This window comes from Spea bombifrons, chromosome 8 (assembly GCF_027358695.1).
Source record: "Spea bombifrons isolate aSpeBom1 chromosome 8, aSpeBom1.2.pri, whole genome shotgun sequence".
Taxonomy (NCBI): domain Eukaryota; kingdom Metazoa; phylum Chordata; class Amphibia; order Anura; family Pelobatidae; genus Spea; species Spea bombifrons.
The window spans coordinates 17,918,722-17,939,635 of NC_071094.1; the positions used below are offsets into that span (position 1 = coordinate 17,918,722).

General features: G+C 41.9%; 1 protein-coding gene across 2 annotated transcripts; it reads right to left on the reverse strand.

Moving 5' to 3' along the window:
• Positions 1 to 7,553: 7,553 nt before the first annotated feature.
• Positions 7,554 to 16,935, reverse strand: LOC128503541 (LON peptidase N-terminal domain and RING finger protein 2-like). 2 transcript variants are annotated; one of them, XR_008355256.1, is made up of 2 exons: positions 13,109 to 13,263; positions 7,554 to 7,741 (listed from the first exon to the last, which is right to left on the reverse strand). XR_008355256.1 is itself a non-coding variant. In XM_053473661.1 (2 exons), the coding sequence occupies exons 1-2, from the start codon at positions 16,921 to 16,923 to the stop codon at positions 7,698 to 7,700; spliced, it is 351 nt and encodes a 116-aa protein (XP_053329636.1). In that variant the 5' UTR covers positions 16,924 to 16,935; the 3' UTR covers positions 7,554 to 7,697. The 2 variants fall into 2 exon arrangements, 1 of the variants encoding a protein (XP_053329636.1); XM_053473661.1 differs by lacking the exon at positions 13,109 to 13,263 and adding an exon at positions 16,617 to 16,935.
• Between the last annotated feature and the right edge of the window lie 3,979 nt (positions 16,936 to 20,914).

Below are 20,914 nucleotides of genomic sequence, written 5' to 3' on the forward strand. Positions count from 1 at the left end.
ACTTGTGTACCCTATGTTAAAGACTGATGCCTCCACAAAGGGTATCATGAGTCATTCCATTGCTTCTGACATTAAGAAGCAATCTCAAGATGTGTGTCTCATAGGAGCAGCAACTACTGTACCATTTTTGAGAATACTGTTGCCTTTCAAAGGGCATCAAGTTTCATTCAGTTGTTGCTGATGTTAAGATTAAGGGTTTCTAGCTAAAGAGCTGGTAAATGACTAAAACACTTACTTGTGTACCATTTTTGGAGCATAACATGAGTCCTTCCATTTATGCTTACGTTTTAATTTGAGAGTCCAAGCTCAGAATGTTGTACCTGATAGGAGCAGCAACTGGCATACTATTTTTGGTGGAGAAGGCTGCCTCTCAGAGGCTATCAATTTCTACTCCATCATTGCTATCCTTGAGTTTTGGGGGTCTAGTTAAGGAGGTTCTAATTAGTTAGAGCATGAACTTGTGTATAGAGATTGGTGCCTCCACAAAGGGTATCATCAGTCATTCCATTGCTGCTGACATTTAGATTTCAGGGTCCTAGTTTAGGACATTGTATCTGATAGGAGCAGCAACCTTTGTAACATTTTTGTGGATACTTTTTCCTCTCAAAGGGTATCAAAATCCACTCCATTGTTGCTATCCTTGAGATTTAGACAACTAGCTAGTGGGTTTTAATTAGAGCATTAACTTGTGTACCCTATGTTAAAGACTGATGCCTCCACAAAGGGTATCATGAGTCATTCCATTGCTTCAGACATTAAGAAGCAATCTCAAGATGTGTGTCTCATAGGAGCAGCAACTGCTGTACCATTTTCAAAGGGCATCAAGTTTCATTCAGTTGTTGCTGATGTTAAGATTAAGGGTTTCTAGCTAAAGAGCTGGTAAATGACTAGAACACTTACTTGTGTACCATTTTTTGGAGCATGACATGAGTCCTTCCATTGATGCTTACGTTTTAATTTGAGAGTCCAAGCTCAGAATGTTGTACCTGATAGGAGCAGCAACTGGCATACTATTTTTGGTGGAGAAGGTTGCCTCTCAGAGGCTATCAATATCTACTTCATCGTTGCTATCCTTGAGTTTTGGGGGTCTAGTTAAGGAGGTTCTAATTACTTAGAGGATGAACTTGTGTACTGTTTGTTAGAGATTGGTGCCTCCACAAAGGGTATCATCAGTCATTCCATTGCTGCTGACATTTAGATTTCAGGGTCCTAGTTTAGGACATTGTATCTGATAGAGCAGCAACCTTTGTAACATTTTTGTGGATACTTTTTCCTCTCAAAGGGTATCAAAATCCACTCCATTGTTGCTATCCTTGAGATTTAGACAACTAGCTAGTGGGTTTTAATTAAGTAGAGCATTAACTTGTGTTCCATTGCTGCTGACATTTAGATTTCAGGGTCCTGGTTTAGGACATTGTATCTGATAGGAGCAGCAACCTTTGTAACATTTTTGAGAGATTGGCGGCTCCATAAAGGGTATCATAAGTTATTCCATTGCTTCCAACATTGAGATTTGATAGCTGTAGCAAATTAGGTTCTAATTGATAAATTAGAACTTGTATGTAGTTTATTAGAGACAAATGCCTCATCAAAAGGTGTCATGATTGATTCCATTGCTGCTAACCTTGCGATTTGAAGGTCTTACTTCAGGAGGATAAATCTGATATGAGTAGCAACTCTTGATTGTTTTTTTTGTAAGACTATTGCCGCTTTAAGACCTTGAGATTTATTGGTGTAGCTAATAGTAGGGTCCATTTAATTAGAGCATTAACTAAAGTACCATATGTTTAAGTATGGTGCCTCTGACAAGGGTATCAACATTGTTTGCTAACCTTGAGATTCAGGAGTCTAGCTAACAATGTTCTAATTAATTAGAGGATTGACTCATGTACCATTTTTTAAAGACTAGTGCCTCTGCCAAACATCCTTTCTATTTATGCTTACCTTGCAATTTGAGGGTTCTAGCTCAAGGAGGTTGTAGCTGATTAGATTGACATGTACCATTTGTGCCTCTGCAAAAGATCCATTCCATGGTTGCTGACCTTGTGAGTTGGTGGTTATGTCACAAGGTTGTAAATGATTATAACAGCAACATGTGTAGACAAATCTTTTGCAAAGGGTCTCAACATTTCTTCCATTATTGTTTCTTTTGGTGGGGGTGCAGATGGTAAGTAAGGGAACATAAACTTGTCAAATAATTCCATTCTGTTAAAACATAGATTGTAAGTTCCTGCGGGAACAGGCCCCTTTATTTCTCTTGTAGCTGTATGTCAATTGCTGTATTGTACTTGTCATTATCTGTAAAATTTTCAGCGCTGCCGAATCTAAAGTATAATAATAATAATAATTTGAAAGAAACACACTGTTAAAGGTAATTTTAATTGAAGAACAATTAAGGGCATTTTACATTTTCCTACTTAAGCCCAGAGGGAAGGGCAGTCCTTTTTGCCATGGTTCCCCAGAGGTTTCCTCCATAATGGGGGTTTTTCCTCTCCTGAGTGCTGAAGGATGACTCTTTGTGAGTCCAGATGTAGCCCTTATTTTGGCCATATTTCTCACTGTCATGTTGTCTCTTAACTTCCTAATGTTCTTATCCGGAAACTGCAAAATGTTTCTTATTCTGTTTAATTTTTCTAAATAAATGTGAATTTTCTAAATCTATATTGTCTAATGTTGGTTTTATTCGTCTCATTTACTCAATTTGTTTACATTAAAAAGGGAGGTTATTTTGTGTATTGAGATTTTGGAATCAGGTGATTTTGATCATTATGGGATTTAATTTATAGGATACAAAAATAATCAAGATAGTGTTTGAGAAAAACACAAATAAAACAGTTTTTGAGAAGACAAAGAGTAGAAGAGGTATGAGCAAAGTTTAGAAAAGGACATTGCCCTGCTGTATGCTTACCTGAGAAAGACAGCAGTCCTCTGGCTGTTGTAGAACTACAAAGCTCATAATCTCAGATGACCATATGCATGCTTCTCTTCCTTTAAGATACTGACTGAACTCAAGGAAATCATTGTCCCATGACAGCTGGAGAGCCACTATTTTTCTATCTATTTGCCATGTGCCACTTCTCACATTGTTTATTTCAGTTAACAATGAGTTATTAATCATAGTTATTAAACAGTAAAAACATCAATCATGTTCTATGTTATCGCACAAAAAGTGTGCCCAAAAACCTATATTGATGGTATAGAACCCACTGCAGGAGACTGTCTCGTTACCAAGGCAGTCTGTAGGAACCAATTAGCAACCACCTATGTCATTCAATCACTGTGATTGGCCGATAAATGTATACTGCATGGCACACTGTTTGTCTCTCTGCCTCCATATTCTGTCTTTTCTGAACACTATTTAGTGATACATTGAGTTCCACTGAGAATAAAGGGAACCTGATTACTGATAATTCTGTACAATGTTTTTTCATTGCACCCTGACTGATTTTATTCTAAGCACCATTGCTGCCACTCACAAGATGGCACTGCCAACTGAACAGCTAATGACTTCACAAGGGTCTGTCCATGTACTGAATTCAACCACACAGTCAATGGAGCCCAGCTCACTAATCACAAGTGATCCGTAAAATCATAATAATAATAATAAAATAGTTTAAAAAATGTGTAACATGTAAAAATAATTTGCCACGGATGTCAGCATCAGGAGAACCATCCAGTTTCACAAATCTTTTTTTTTTTTTTTTAAAGTCCAAATATACATGCAGATATGAGCAAGTCCTAAAATTAGCACTATATCTTCACAAACATTATCACATGGAAAGAGTTTTAAAAAATGGTGTTGTAAATGCCCATGGAGTGTGTAGTTTAAAAAAAAATATGATTTGATGGGGTAGATTGACTTGGCCAGGTTGAAAGATCTCCTAAAAATAGGACATGGCACATGTCTGGAATGCGCACTACTCCAAGCAGGCACGTGACTTATTTTTGCGGTAAGAGGGTCTAAATCACTATCTGTCTTCACTAGACTGGAAAATAATAATTAAATGCCCCGCTTACACACCTCCCACTCTGATATAAAGATAGGTAATGCTGCCACCAAACCTGGTTAAAACGCTCAACTTACTTTTTAATCTACTGTCCCCAAATAGTTTATATATCCAAACATGCAGATTAGCCAAGCATCTAAGAAGACTACGGATTATTAAATAACTCTCTTCAAGGCAAATGTGGTTCTTATACCAGACAAAGGCAGGAACTTAATAAATGAATGATTTATTATGAAATAAAAAATATTTACAGTACATACAAACAATTATATTAACAATTTAGTCACACCAAGCAGATAAAAATAAAAGGGAGAACAGTTAATAGAAATCCTACTTACAGAAGTACTTTATTCTATTCCCGGAGGAGCTTTTGGCAAGAATAATGGCGATTTATTGCAAAATTAGATCTTGGCCACCAAAATAAGGACACCTTAATATCGAAGTACAGGATACTTTATACCTGTTGACTGCAGGTCAGATGTCAGGGCTGCAGTCCGCAGAAGAATAGGAGGGGCTACGAGATTGGGCCACTTATTCGACACCTAGCAAAGGGTTTTTCTATCCAGTTACAGCATATAAAGGTTATATTTTTTCAGATCCAGAATTGTCAGAAATCCCTCTTTCCATAATGACCTTCCTTGGTCAGTCTGTGATCTAACACTGCAGACTTCAGTTTATCTATTAAATGATTGGAGGTAACCCAACCTTGTCTGATGTCATTCTGCTAGGAAAAATGTGGGCACCTCAAATATAAATATGAGGACCCCAGATCCCTAGATCTAGATTTAATCTGTTAAATATAACCTTTAGTAGAAAAGGGGCTGAGTTTGTAACGCCTTTGTTTGTTGGAGGGTTCTTTGCAGGGTCAAAACGGTGCCTTTCTGGCTAGGAGAGGTGTCACATTTCCCAACTTGGAATGGTTTAGGCAAAAGGACTCCCATAATAACACAAAGATACTAATGAATTGGAGTAAACCTCATTTACGGTTGATTGGGTTCACTCTACATCTTATTTAAACTCTGTTAACTCTCGCCACTCCACCCTCGTACCATTTCTGCCTGAAAGGGTAACCGCTCCATGTATCTACTACACACATATTGGCTAAACACTAGATTCACAATAAACTAAGTCTAATGGGCCTGGCAGCACAGACTGATGTTGAAATTCAAAAAAAAAATGCAAACCTTGTCAAGATGGCCTTTTACCTCCCAGACAACCCAACAAACCCCTATTCATGGGGGTATCACTGTACTCAGTGTTACTGAACACAAATTGGGCTGTTTTTTGACAGTAACATATACCAGGAGCTGTAAATTCATACCTAAATGTGTGTGGGGGGGGACACAAAAACTACTGCAAATGTTGAGAAAGGCTGGTGATAAAATGTGTGCATGGAAAGAAGGAAAATATCAGTATTTGAAATACCCTGGGGTGTTTAGTTTTCAAAAATATATAATATATGATATGTAATGTTTGTGGTATAATGTGTATACAATGTGTGTGGATGCACAAAATGACAAAGAAGGAAATTATAAACAGTAACACAGCAAAAACGTTAAAACAGCCTTTGCCCAAAAGTGTACAGTCAGCAATACAAAGGAAGGCTGATATTCAAACAACATAAAAGTTCCAAGAGGGCAAGGTAACGGGTCAAGCTGTACAAGCTTTGTTAAAGAGACGGGCATTCCTTTTCTTTTTGGATTTATGGGGTGGGGTGACTTGCACTTAAATTAGCCAAACAATGCCGGCTCTGTGGGGATAAGTGGTAAAAATTGCCTGGAACCTCATCTCAAACCGTCTTAATTATGGGTATCATATGCACATTGACAACTATTACTGAAGTGTCCCTTTACTCGGAAATATTTGTTTGGAACCGTGGCCTGTGGGACTGAACAAAAACAACTGCCTCCAAAGGTAAGCCACAGAGAAGTTGTAGGGTCTGCTGGAAAATAAAATAACATGTGGAAGGACAGTAGCTTTTACTGCCCCTCTCGCCCATCGTTGTATCGGAAGTTGCTTTCAAAACTACAACCCACAGTGCTATTTATTTGGTGATCACAAGGACCAACAATGACTCCCTAACAAGCCCGGGTTATCCAGTTGCAATTTGTTAGCTGCAATAAATTACCTGTACCTGAGCTTTACGTCTTTAATGTCAACAAAGTCCCTGGAATAAACATCTGCTGCCGATCTAAGAGATAGAATTACCCCAAAAACTTTGCCTGAAAAGTCCTCAGATATGCAATAAAGTCTCTATATTCCTCCTGTAACAAAATTTGGCAGTTTTCAAAATAATATAAAAAATATTTCAATAATTTCCATTATAATAATAATTTTCCAATAATATTCCATTTTCCAATAATTTAATTGTTGTGGTATCTTTACTCAACAATTGTACATCAGGTTTGTTATGTTTCCTTCTGCGTGATGATTATACCTAAAAATATGCAGATTTAAAATATAAAAGGTTTCCTGGACCTGAGAGCAAGTTGGCAACCCCAAAAAATAATCTATACACAAAGGTGGGGAACTGCTTCAATGAATGGTAATATAAACAATGGGCGGGGATAGCAAATTACCCATACCGCCATATCCCACTATTGTGTGACTGCCCGATGGATACGGGCGACCGTACACTCCAAAACTGTAATAACGTTACTCGCAGCCACACATATCCTGCTGATCTCTGCACAAATGTTATTTGGTGGCCTTCAAGTGCCAGAGCCAGTTGGTCATCCTCAGTCAAGACCTGTTTAGAGTCAGGTCCTTTAGTTTTTTAATCCCGCTCCCGCTGATTTTGTGACCATTACCGCCCGCTTCCACAATGTGCGCGTTCCACTCCCGCCCGCTCCCGCAACATATGTGTCCAATCCCACCCGCTCCCGCAACATATGTGTCCGATTCCGCCCGCTCCCGCAACATATGTGGTCAATCACACCCACCCCCTTACCTGTACTGCAGATTTGCTGTGCAGTCCCGCAAGGCTGCCTTCATGTTGCTCCCTTACAGCATCTCTTCTCTTGTTCCACCCAGGAGCTGAGCAGTCATGTGACATGGCGTAAAATCACGTGACTCCGCTGGCTTCCTTTTGCGGAACAAGAGAATAGATTTTGTGAGGGAGCAACGCGAAGGCAGCCTTGCGGGAGTGCGCAGGATTACTGAGACCCGCAGGTACAGTGTCTGACCGCCCGCAGCGCCCGAAAGACCACCCGAGTTTTTTGGTGGGTCCCGCAGAACCCGCATCCCAATGCAGTCCTCCACTTTAGTCTGCTGTTTGTAGTTATTCACCAACAGAAGGCTTGTCAGGAGAGTTGTGGTTTCAGCTCCTTGATTTCACGAACTTCCCTCTGATACATTGTGAAACGCCTTTATTTATGTAAATGTTTCTTTAATACCCCCCCTCTGTTTTCTATATTGAGCCCCTGTGTTATTTCCTGATAGATCCCTCAGTCTGCTCAATATTCAGCCCTAGGCTGTAGACGATTGTATAGAGTCTATATACAGGTACTCGGTATATTTCATAAGATATTGGAATACTTCAACAAGTTTGTTTAAGGTTTTATTCTGAAAACCCATGACCTTTAAGTAAAGATCAGTATATACATTGCAGACCATTTACAAACACACATGCAGAAGCGCATTAATAAGTATAATGGAGGTTTGTTAAATGCATGTTCCAGCAACATTGTATCACTTTTGTTCTTCTAATGCTTGTCTTTTTTCTTCTTTCCTCCCTGTAAGATATTTAGAAAGAAAAAGAAATACTTAACATCAGAAATTCATATAAATATAAATCACACAAAATAAGTGACAAGTGAGGTCTTAAAAGCTTTTGTTACTTTATATGTATTTCTATTTTAGCGTAATAAAGTGTATCAACTAGGGCTGCAACTAACGATTATTTTAATAATCGATTAGTTGGCCGATTATTTTTTCGATTAATCGATTAATCGGATAAAAAAAATGAATGTAAATTTTTCATTTATTTAAAATAATTTACTAAACAAATGATGTTAAATACAAACAGCAGAATAAAAAAACTTTGATAATACATTTCTTGTCTTTATTTCCCAACCAGCCCCCCAATATATGCACATTTGAGCCCAGGCTTGCTACGCTGCCTCCCAGACATGCCATGCTGCCCCCCCACATCCACTCCACGCTGCCTCCCACATATGCCACTCCACGCTGCCTCCCACATCTGCCACTCCACTCTACCCCCCACATGCCACTGTGCCTGATACGCCTTATACCCCCTGAAACACCACTCCATCCTCCCTAGACATGCCACCCTGCCCTTCCCTTCATATGCCACGCCATGCTGCCTCCCACATCTGCCACTCCACAATGCCTCCCACATATGCCACGCTGCCTCCCACATCTGCCACTCCACGCTGCCTCCCACATCGGCCACTGTGCCTGATACGCCTTATATCCCCTGATACCCCACTCCATCCTCCCCAGACATGCCACCCTGCCTCCCAGACATGCCACTTCTCTACCCCCAGATATGCCTTATACACCCTGATACACCACTCCGTCCTCCCCAGACATGCCACACTGCCCTCCCCACATATGCCTTATATACTGTATATGCCTTATACCCCCAGATATGTCACTTCACTGCCCCCAGGATTTAGATTCCCCTAAATTAACCCTAAACTCCCCATTAACCATAACTGCCCCTAAATTAACCCTTAACACCCCCTTAACCACAGCATCCCCTAAATTAACCCTAAAGACCCCATCAACCACAGCATCCCCTAAATTAACCCTAAACACACCATTAACCACAACTGCCTCAAATTAACCCCAAACACCCCATTAACCACAGCTGCTTCTAAATTAACCCTAAACACCCTATTAACATAACTGCCCCTAAATTAACCCTAAACACCCAATTAACCATAACTGCCCCTAAATTAACCCTAAACACCCCACTAACCATAACTGCCCCTAAATTAACCCCCACCTCCCCTAACTTTCAGTAGCCCAAATATATATATATATATATATATATACACATATACTTACAGTTAGATGAGTGTCACAGCCATGTGGTTCTGGCCTGGAGAAGGAAGGGGCGGGGCCAGTTGTCACAGTGATTACAGGGAGGGGGAGTAAGTAGGAGCTGCTGCTGTGAGACGGTGAGTCAGACTAAACGGATTATATAATGAGGGGGATTTTTCAGAGCGTTTGCTCTGAAAAAACCCTCATTTTATAATCGATAATAATCGATTCAACTAATCGATAATGAAATTCGTTGCCAACGAATTTCATTATCGATTATTATCGATTTTATCGATTAGTTGTTGCAGCCCTAGTATCAACTGACTAAAGGCTTCATTTTCTTTTGGAATAATACAGCTATATCATTTTTTTTCTTACTGCATGACTTTACTTCTATGTTGACCCAAATATTATGTCACGTTGCCGCTCCGTCATAGGAGTCCCGGCACATTGCGCAGACGTCCACCAGCTGACAGAGACAAGGATCCAGGTCCCCTGTAGCGCTGCAGGGATCTGGATCTTACTCTTATTTGAGGTTGGATTATAAAACAAGGGGTATTTTTCAGAGCATTTCCCTTTAATCGCTTTAATCTTATTTCCCATTAAGACATACTTGCCAGGGGCTGGTAATTGACTCTAAAAAATGAAAAATATACAATATACAAAAATCTTTATGTATTAGTTATTGGCAGGGCTGGATTAAGATCATCATGGGCCTGGTGCTGAGGATTTTGGTGGGCCTTTTTTATAGAAATAAAATCAATAGACAGAAGCTTAACTCCTCAGCATCCATGTGTACTGGATAAGATGACATCAGTGCTAGGCAGATAATATAGGATATAATCTAATGTGATGGGATTGGGAGTACATCAGTACACTAAAAAAGTCATCATACACAGGGTGCCTGAAGTCACTAATCAATTTTAATAAAATATGCAGATTGAAATAGAGTAAATAACACAATAACTTTACTTCTCCTCTCACTGATTTTTGGGCCTGGAAAGGTTTGTCCTTTGAAGTGATCTACAAAGGAGGGTGCTTTATCTCTGAAATGGTAAAAATTAAATAGTTAAATTTATTTCTACAGTGCCAGGAAACAGATGACCAAACACACACACCAGGACAGGCTCTGCCACATCAACAACCAAACATCAGGATGGGCTCTGCCACATTGACACCCAAAAACACACACACCAGGACATGTTCTGCCACACCGACAAACACACCAGGACAGGCTCTGCCACACCAACACCCAGACATATACACCAGGACAGGCTCTGGCACATCGACACCCAAACACACACACCAGGACAGGCTGTGCCACACTGACACACACAACCCAGGACAGGCTCTGCCACACCAACACCCAAACACACACACCAGGACATTGACACCCAAACACACACACACCAGGACAGGCTCTGCCGCACTGACACACACACCAGGACAGCCTCTTCCACATCGACACCCAAACACAGGAAAGGCTCTGCCAAACAAACACCCAAACACACACACACCTGGACAGGCTCTGTCACACATCTGGATGGGCTAAGCTACAACAATAAAAACAATGTTTTTTTCCCACAATTCTTTGTCGTTGACCCCCCTTTTGTGTTTTTGCCCCCAGCCAGCCCCTCCTTTTAGTATTGATTTAAGTAATGGCCCCAGCTGCCCCCTTGTGTATTGATGCCGCCAGCACAGATAAAATGATGCCCCATACAGCAGGTTTGGTCAGCAATATGTAAAAATTATATGTGTCCTGGAAAACAAGGCAAATTTGGTCACCCTAATGACCCCACACCCTTGTTGAATTTTCTAAAATGAGAAAATGTGTAAAAAAGTTACTTGGTGCCATTTAATGGAGTACAGGAGGAATGAGATTATTTACAAGTTCAATTATTGAAGGTAACATAAAGTTTTATTAGGCTGGTCAGTAAGAGCAAAATTTAAAGAAAACACTGTGATACTCCGCAGAAGTGGCCAGAATAGTAAAAGACAAGAAGCATTTAGTAAATACAAACAAAAGCAAAGTTAGGAAGACAGACAGATCTATAAGATTAGGCAGAAAGAAGAAAAGCATGTTATAAGAGCTGCCAGAGCACATGCAGAAGAGAGAATTGCTCTGTTAATAAAAAGTGCCACGGCTTCTTTGGTGGAGCACTGGAAGGTCATGTGATGCCTGCGCTCTGTCATAGAAGCCACTGGCTGCCAGAGAGAAGGATTCAAGTCCCCTGCAGCGCTGCGGGGAATATGGATCTTAGTCTTGTAGTCAGATCTCTATTTGAGGTTTGATTATAACGAATATAAGACGAGGGATATTTTTCAGACCATTTACTCTGAAAAAACTAGAGAAAATACGGTATTTACCTAATTTCTTCAATTTCTCCTTTCTTGTCATATTTACATGTTAATATAAAACAATTTATAAACACAAAATGCAGCTTTTAAATCATTATTTTATTTATTGAAGGTAAAGAGTTCATCAAAACCTTTTTTACTCATGTGAAAAAATAATTCCATTACTGGTTGCCATCCTTTGCGCAAAAAGTGCAATCAAACATTTGCAATAAATAGCAATATTATTATTAATATTGGTGACTCTTCTTGGCAGAGTTGTCTTAATTCAGCCACATTGGAAGGTTTTCGAGCATTACCTACGGATTTAAGTCAGGACTTTGACTTGGTAGCACCGAACCTTCATTTTGTTTATTTTGAGCCATTAAGAGGTGGACTTGCTTATGTGCTTCGGATCATGGTCCTGCTGCATAACCAACTGCGCTTGTGCTTTAGGTCACAAACTGATGACTGGACATTCTCCTTCAGGATTTTCTGGTAGAGAGCAAAATTCATGGCGTCATCAATTATGGGAAGTCGCCCAGGTCCTGAAACAGCAAAGCAGTCCCAGGCCAACACACTACCACCACCACCGTGTTAGACTGTTGGTATGATGTTATGGAATGCTGTGTTAAGATTTACTTCAGATTTACCAGGAAGCATGTCTTTCAAACAAATTCCACTTTAGACTCATCAGTCCACAGAATATTATCCCAAAAGTCTTGAGGATCATCAAGATGTATTTTGGCAAATGTCAGACAAGAGTTTGTGTTCTTTTTGTTCGTTTTCTCCATTTGTAGATAATGGCTCTCACAGTGCTTTGCTGGAGTCCCAGAGCCTTAGAAATTGCTTTCGGTGATTTCCAGACTGATAGATGTCAATGACTTTGTTTCTTCTTTGCTCTTGAGTTTCTTCAGATCGTGGCATCATGTGCTGCTTTCTGAGATCTTTAAGCCTACATCACTTTGCAAAAAACTTTCTATTTAATTGATATTTAGATTCAGCAGGGCTGGGAGTAATCATGTCTGGGGGTGTCTAGTGAAATTAAACCCAATTATCATTTAAATTTGGTTAATTAATTGATTCAATAAGTAAGGGGGCAATTACTTTTTCACATAGTGCCAGGTTGAGTAGGATAGCTTATTTTCCTCCCATACATAAAATCTTCATTTGAAAACTGCATTTTGTGTTTTACTGGAGTTGACTTTATTTAATATTAAAATTAGTTTGATGATCTGAAACATTTCAATGTGACAAATGTGCAAAAGCCAGAAAAAATGGGAAAGAGTGGAAATACTTTTTCACAGTACAATGTATATGTACGCATATTTATTTTTTACTACGTGTTTGTGCATCTATGTTACGCTTTACAGTATAATAAAAGGGGAGGTACAATAAGTGCAGTCATATAATATGTGACGTTGTCTAAAGACAAGGGTACGGTGAGTATTAGTCCCTGTCCCATCATTAGCTGTCCCACTGTGCCAGTCCCTCCACTAGCTCTGCATACCCTCTGAAACTAAATTTAAAATATGGCCCTTTACCTATAGCTTGCTCTGACTCTTTCTACTGGCTCACATTGTATTGATGACATCAGATGTATCTCAACATTTCAACATTTCAATCTTATGCCCCCTGAGCCAGAGGTAAGTTATGAATTTGGTTCCTACTGTTTGTGATTTTCGTATGTCTCCTGGTAAGGTAAACCTGCAGTATTTCAATGGCCATATCCCAATCATACCAAAACTTAACGTTACCTTCACATTCGCTATTGTGCCACATGAATCAATGGATGCAGCTTTTAGAGGAGCTATGAGGGTAGCGGCGTCTGGACTGGACGACTTCAAGTAATGAGAGACCTCGTCTAACAGCTCTTCAGGAGATGAAGGCCCCCGGAAAACCGAGATCTTCAAGCAGCTAAATGGAGGAAAATTTAGCCAGTGTTTAATATGTTGCGCCTACAACATAATTACATTGAATGTTACATGTGTCGATATTCAACGTACTCTACTCAATATACTTTTGTAACTAAATATACATACAGTTTTGAAATAATTCTTGAATCATAATAAATTATTATTAATTGTTGCTATGGCAATAGAATTGTTTAATTCCCAATGTATGTAGTCCATTATGGCTACGGTTCTCAATGCCAATGTAGAGTTCTTCTGTGTATGACCAGGCATGAAGGGTTTTTTTTGTGGCCCCTAGTGGGTGGGGGTCCAACCTACTTATACATTGCGGGTATTTTCTTACATTACATTGGGACCTACTTTCATTGGAGGACACCATATTTTCTGGAGTGACAGCTGGCATTCTCCTGGTCCAGGCAGGGCTGTAGCAAGGGTGAGGCGAGTGAGCCACTCGCCTTGGGCGCACCTGCGAGGGGGCGCACAGCTGCCCGATCAGAAGCTGCAGGTCTGCTTGGGGAGATCACGGACAGTAGCATTTCTATTTGGGAGAGGGCGACCAGAAAGGCCCCCTCCCCTGTGCCGGTCTTCAGGGGACTGCACGATTGTGCTCTCCCCATCCAGCCCTGCTCATCAGGCGCCCCCGTGGGCAGTGCGCACCCAGGCACCATCAGCACTGGTCTGGGGTGGAGGTGTCCGATGAGCACGGCTGGGTGGGGATATCACAATCCCCCTCAAACCGGCCCAACATTTGACAGACCTCACGCTCCCTATTCAGACCTCGTCTTCCGTTCTCCCTAACCACTATGCGACGGCAAATGATGCAGAGCTCCAGGATATGATGTCAAGCAGAGGCCTGGAGTGACAGACCTCGAGCTCCCACCACAGGATGGAAGATAGAAGATGATGGAAGATGAGAAAAGTAATAGATGGGAGAAAGGGCTGTGTATAGATGTGTGTTTGTAAGCTGGTGTGTGTGTGTGAGGGCTGTGTATATGTGTGTGTTTGTAAGCTGGTGTGTGTGTAAGTGCTGTGTATGTGTGTGTGTTTGTAACCTGGTGTGTGTGTATGGGCAGTGTGTGTGTATGTGTATGGGCAATATGTGTGTGTGTGTATGAGCAGTGTGTGTGTGTATGAGCAGTGTGTGTGTGGGCTGTGTGTGTGTGTGTATGGGCAGCATGTGTGTGTATGGGCAGCATGTGTGTGTCTGTGTGAATAGGCAGTGTGTGTGTGTGTGTATGGGCAGCGTGTGTGTGTGTATGGGCAGTGTAGGTATTTCTGTGTTTGTAAGCTGGTGTGTGTGTATATGTGTGTGTGTATATGTGTGTGTGTAAATGTAGGGGAGTGTGAGGGCAGTGTATGTGTATACACGTGTTAAAGGGCAGGTGTGTGTTTGTAAGCTGGTGTGTGTGCGTGTGTAAGGGCAGTGTAGGTATTTGTATGTTTGTAAGCTGGTGTATGTGTATATACATATTAATGGGCAGGTGTGTGTGTGTGAGGGCAGTCGCGTGTAAGGGCAGTGTATGTGTGTGTTTATGGGCAGTCGTGTGTAAGGGCAGTGTATGCATATATGTGTGTTTATGGGCAGTTGTGTATAAGGGCAGTGTATGCGTATATGCGTGATAATGAACAGGTGTGTGTAAAGGCAACGTGTATGTGTGTTTGTGTGTTTATGGACAGGTGTGTGTAAGGGCAGTGTAAATTAAACAACCTCTGTAAAAAAAATAAATAGCTGGGGGGTGCAATTTTTCATTGTTGCCTCGGGTGCAAAAGGGCCTAGCTCCGGCTCTTGGTCCAGGTGCCACAGAAGGGCACCATCTGTCACCCAGAAATGTGGAAGTAGGTCTGATCGCCCATACTACATGTAGCACTATATGTGTCTCATAGACAGAACCCAGTGACTCCCTCTTGGATGTTCGGGAAAGTGTCACCAGACTGCTTTGAAGTATTCAGTAGCTACCAACAGCACTCAGGTTAAAGATCTCGCTAATTACTTATCGTTAAATGCTGCTTATTACTCAAACCGTGTCATAAGCATTCAAACAAAGAAAAGGAATCCCAGCACTCCAAACAGCTTCCAGTCTCTAGGACACTTTATTAAGCGAAAACAAACAAAAGCAACGTTTCGGCCAAACAGGGCCTTTGTCAAGCTGTCATAAGCAGACACACAGCGTTCACAGGTGCTCCTCGATCCACCCAGAACTGGTTTACGTTCCTCCTACTCCACAGGTAGCTATGATTTTAGATAATCTGCTATTGGACAGAACATAAAAAAAACCTAACATGGCAAACATTCGTAAATCTAAATATGTCAGCGTCCGCAGAGCAGGGTGAGAGACAAGGAACGTTCCCTCTCTCACCCAAACGTCCAATTTTGCGCCAAAGAATGAATGAGCCCCATAATTCTTGTAAGAGCCTAGCTGGGAACTCTTAAGGTTTGACCCGGAGTCCGTGGTTTGTTGCCCAAATATCAGCGTCTCCGGATGAAGGAGTAAAATCTCCAGATCACACGGTCTGGAACTGACTCTGTCCTATTCTACACTGCTGTGATCATACATAAGACCCCTACTTGGTGCTTTTGATACCAGTATGTTATGGATGATATCCCTGCTTGAAAGCAGGTGACTCAGTTAAGCGCATCTTTAAAAAAAATGACAAGTCTTACAATTTGGCAAATCACTCCAAAGAATCTTCTTGACGTGCTATTAAAGGGTTAATACCTAAATAGTTGCAGTCAGCTGACTAAAGAAGATCTCCAAGGTATGCCTAACTGGCACTGATGTCACGTCTGATGGTTCAACTGACCTGAGGCTATCAGAGATGAGTCCAGTCTTGGACATGCGCCTCTACTTCCGTCATTCCCCCTCTCCATCTAAGAAGGTTCTGCACTTTAATGCATTCCTGGGCTCTGGGCAGACATTTCAACACCTGAAAGACCCTCTAAGCCCAGTCTAATGGTAGGAGGGCACAGATCAACCACCAGTACAAATATTTTAAGTAACAAAAAAGGTTTTTACGTTCCATTCTCAGGATGGCATCCTACATAGACACGTAACAGTGCGACGGCGGCAGGCACCTAACACGCTGCCACCAGCGTATGTATGATGGCGCTATATACAACAATAAATAATAATAATAATCATACAACAGGCCATTAAAATACAGAAACGCATTGATAATGATCACTGTCCACAATTTTACAGAAACTCAATATGCGCTGGCTATGGATGAGTTAATCCCGGTATATAATAGCAATGATCATATATAATGTGATATATGATCTACTCTTATATCATCATGAGGATCACATATAGACATTTAAATGCCCCCCATGGGACCTCCTACAGAAACTCACCCATCGCAACTCCTCTGGAGGCCACTTTTGCTGCCTCTTCGTGGTCCTGGAGTGAGAGCAAATCGCGCAGGTCGCTTCTCACCCTGTTCAGTCTGGTTTCGCTCTGCAGGCACTTCTCCAGCAAGTTGCATAAAAGGGTGTTACATTTCAGCTCCTGGGCACCCCTGGGCTTCAGCTTCTGCTTGCAAATGTGGCACCTGTCCACTGCTGGCCCCCGCAAGCACCTTTTGCAGAAAGAGTGGCCGCATCTTACAGTTACAGGGTCCCAGAGGGCCTGCTGGCAGGAGGGGCAGTTAAAGACATCCATGGGTCACAGGAGGGTAACACTCCACCCCGCTTGGCACGCAGCGGATCCGGACTCCGGCGGAGACAAAGTGGGAAGAAGAAGAAGCACAAAGAGCCCCTGACATAACATGTGCGGCAACATTACATAAAGTGTGTGCTCACGTGACTGGCAGGGGTGGCCTCCCATTGGCTGTCTCTGGGCTGCCCTCCCTTGTTGTGAAACAGCCCATGTTGTTGGTTTCATAAGGGCTGCGATGAGGAGGGGGGCAGGCGCAGGTGCAGGCTGTTAACATGTGTGTAGGGAACAGTGGCGACTCTAGAAACAATATTTAAGGGGGGCACACAAGATACCACAGTCAAACTGGGGGGGCATTAATAATTTCCACCATTAAATCATACCACTGAAAAAACACACACTGCTGATCTCAGCACTGAAGGTATATATCAAATAAACAGAATCAGACATACAAATCCTGTATTTGCAGGTATACAATAATAATATATGAAACGTAGCATCACAGGTATAGATCAACTGAATAAGACATATTAACCCTGTATTTCCAAGTACACAAAAATAATGTATGGAAACATAGCATAGCAGATATGGATCTACAGAATAACACAAAAACCCATCTTTGCAGGTAAATATCAATTGGAATTCACATAAAAACAGGGCATTAAAGGTATATTTAAAACCCCCTAAATTACAGGCATAGATCACAGGTTGCACACCCCAAAGCCAGCCCTGGCGTCCACACTGCCCACATAGAACCCGACTAGCACCCAGATAACACACAAAAGATTTGCAATCTTTGTCCCCAAACAGCCCAGCACAAGTCAACTTTGTCCCCAAACAGTCCGGCCAGTGCCATCTTTGTCCCATATACACCCTGCCTGTGCCATCTTGGTCCCCAAGGCTCAAACCTCCTGCTAGTGCCATCTTTGCCCTTCCACAATTATACATCTATGATACACAAACACTTTTACAGTCACTCACTAATTCACACTTTAATTCAGACAACTCATCCACACATTAACTCATGCTCTCCCTCATTCACTCAATGCATCCACACATTAACTCATGCTCTCCCTCATTCAGGCAACTCATCCACACATTAACTCATGCTCTCCCTCATTCAGGCAACTCATCCACACATTAACTCATGCTCTCCCTCATTCAGGCAACTCATCCACACATTAACTCATGCTCTCCCTCATTCAGACAATACATTCACATATTAACTCATGCTCTCTCTCATTCACTCAATGCATCCACACATTAATGCACACTCTTTACTTATATCTACCCCCTCTCCCTCCCTCATCACTTTTTAACCCCCTCCCGCATCCCTTTTTAACTCCCTCCCTTCCTCATCACTTTTTAACTCCCTCCCTCCCTCCCTTCCTCATCACTTTTTAACTCCCTCCCTCCCTCCCTCCCTTCCTCATCACTTTTTAACTCCCTCCCTCCCTCCCTTCCTCATCACTTTTTAACTCCCTCCCTCCCTCCCTTCCTCATCACTTTTTAACTCCCTCCCTCCCTCCCTTCCTCATCACTTTTTAACTCCCTCCCTCCCTTCCTCATCACTTTTTAACTCCCTCCCTCATCACTTTTTAACTCCCTCTCTCCCCCCTCTCACCTTGAAGTCCAGCGACGGGAGGACGATACTTCTGTCTTCCTGAACCGCTCGCTGGTGCCCGCTGCTTCAATGCTGAGCGCCGTAATATGACGTCATATTTCGGCGCCCAGCAGTGAAGCAGCGGGCACCAGCGAGCTGCTATTAAACGCTGTCTTCTTTTTTTTGATGCGGGGGAGAACGAGGGGCGCCGAGCGGTTGCTAGGCTCCCCCCTCTCTCCTCCGCATCAGTGTTTAAAAGCCGCTCGCTGGTGCCGGCATTTCATGCAGAGCGCCGCAAAATGCCGGCATATTGCGGCGCTCTGCATGAAATACCGGCACCGGGACGGGGGTAGAGGGCTCGTGTAGGAGAATGAGGGGCGCCGAGCGGTTGCTAGGCGCCCCTCTCTCTCCTCCGCATCAAAAAAAAAAAAAAAAAAATGCCGGTGAGCGGCATTTAAAAGCCGCTCACCGGCGCCCCCCTTGAGATGGCGCCCATGGCACGTGCCATGGCTGCCATACCCTATATACGCCTCTGCCTGCAACAATGCTGAACCCTTCTGATCTAGAAAGCCCCAGAGGCCAAAACGAACTGCATGACCGGGGCAAGCTAAAGTGAACAGCCTATCCTTAGAAACCATGTGGTGTAGTGGAGGAAGGGAATGGGCAACAGAAAGGTGCGGTACATATATATATATATATATATATATATATATATATATATATATAAATATATAAACTGGACGCCCTCCCCTTGTTCCTGGCGCGTCCCTCCCTCCCTGTTGTTTCGGTCATCTTGATGTATTTTGATAGGCGGTTTTTGTTTGTGTGGTTCCTGTTAATTAATGTTTTGGAGACGGTTCGTCAATAGTGAGGTGGAGGTACGCCTCAGTAAGTTGTATTGTTTTCCCTAGGGCAGGGTCCCTTTGATAACGTAATGTGATTTATGCCAGTCTGTCTGCCAATGTAGGCTTACGGCAGGCGGGAGTAATGTCGGCATTGGTTACAGTGGCTTGTTGCCATATGTTTTATGAATATTTTAAGGCGGTCTTATGACTAAACATTTACTGTTTTTACAAGGTGTATTGCTTGACAGATATAGCACCAAGCAGCGTTTGACGCGTATTAACATTTGAATACTGTTTTCTTAAACAAACTAATAAAGAGCTGTGGCCATACACTTTCCCACTAAATTTCGGTCTCCTGTGTGTTTTATTATTATTATGTGAACTCAAAAAGAGGTATGCGGATCAAGGATCCTGACAACGCTAGCAGCAGAGGGGGTTCCACATCCGAGGCTCGTCGAAGAGGGGATGCGCCTGGATCGCAGAAAATAACTGTGAGGGTGAAATCATATATTTTTCTTAAAGTTCCTTCTTGTACTGTTGGTGCCTCAGCTGAACAATGACACAATTTATATTCACCAGCATTTTCTGATTATGGTCCCCACATACATAGTTCTTCTTTGTTTAAGAGAGCCGCATCCATGCTTTACATATTACCCTATATTACATAGTTTAGGGCTTGGGGCTAGTGATTTTGTATACTATATACTATAATACGTATAGTGTTAGGACTAAGGTTCTTTTTAAAAATGTTGGTTTTTATTTATTTATTTCAGGCAATCCTTGTACGACGGTGTACCAGGTCTCACAGTGAGCGCTGTTAAACACGATTGGGCATGCAGGGAGCCAACAAAGCTGGCTTCTAACGACTGCGTGATCTCCCAAGATCAGCAAGTCAGGACGTACTGATATGTCCTAATGGGCTTCTTTAAGAAGAAAATGAAGAAAAAAAAGAATACTTCCCAAAATGTATGTTTAATGTAATAAATTAAAAAAATGCATGGAGCCCCTTTACCGGTTAGATTAAGGGTTAGTGTCCCTGCACTAGGACATTACATATTGATAAAGCCTGCATCCATAGGGCAGGGTGCCATGAGGTTGTGGGGGCAAATAAAGGTCAGTTTATCAATAGAAATAACGCAGAATAATGAAAATGTATCCAGCTTCTGTGTATATATAAGAATATGTTACTATACGTGAAAAAATGTTTACCTCTTCTGGGTATTTCCCTGTTTGCTGAAATAAGAAATAAAGCATGAGTTCATTACTTACTTCTCTACTCCCTCCTTTCCTGCGTTCTCTCCCACGTGTTTCACATTCCCAATATCTCGCCCTCTCTACACATATTCCATCCCTGGTTACTTCTCTCCTGTTCTTAAACTATAATCTCCCTCTTCCATTAATTGCTTTACCTTTACTTATTGTTGCTCTTCCTCTCTATCAGACGTGTAAAAATAAAGAGAGGCTTTTTCGAGAAGCTATATCCATAGAGAGAATTAATAACTGGCCTCTGTGTTTATATACAGACCATGTGGACTGAGATCTTCCCTCT

Excerpts from the sequence above, each read along its gene's own strand:
- LOC128503541 (XM_053473661.1), bottom strand. The coding sequence starts at position 16,923 with ATGGATGTCTTTAACTGCCCCTCCTGCCAGCAGGCCCTCTGGGACCCT. Across the intron at positions 7,742-16,616 it reads CTCCAGAGGAGTTGCGATGG|GGAGGAAAGAAGAAAAAAGA; the intron begins GTGAGTTTCTGT and ends AATATCTTACAG.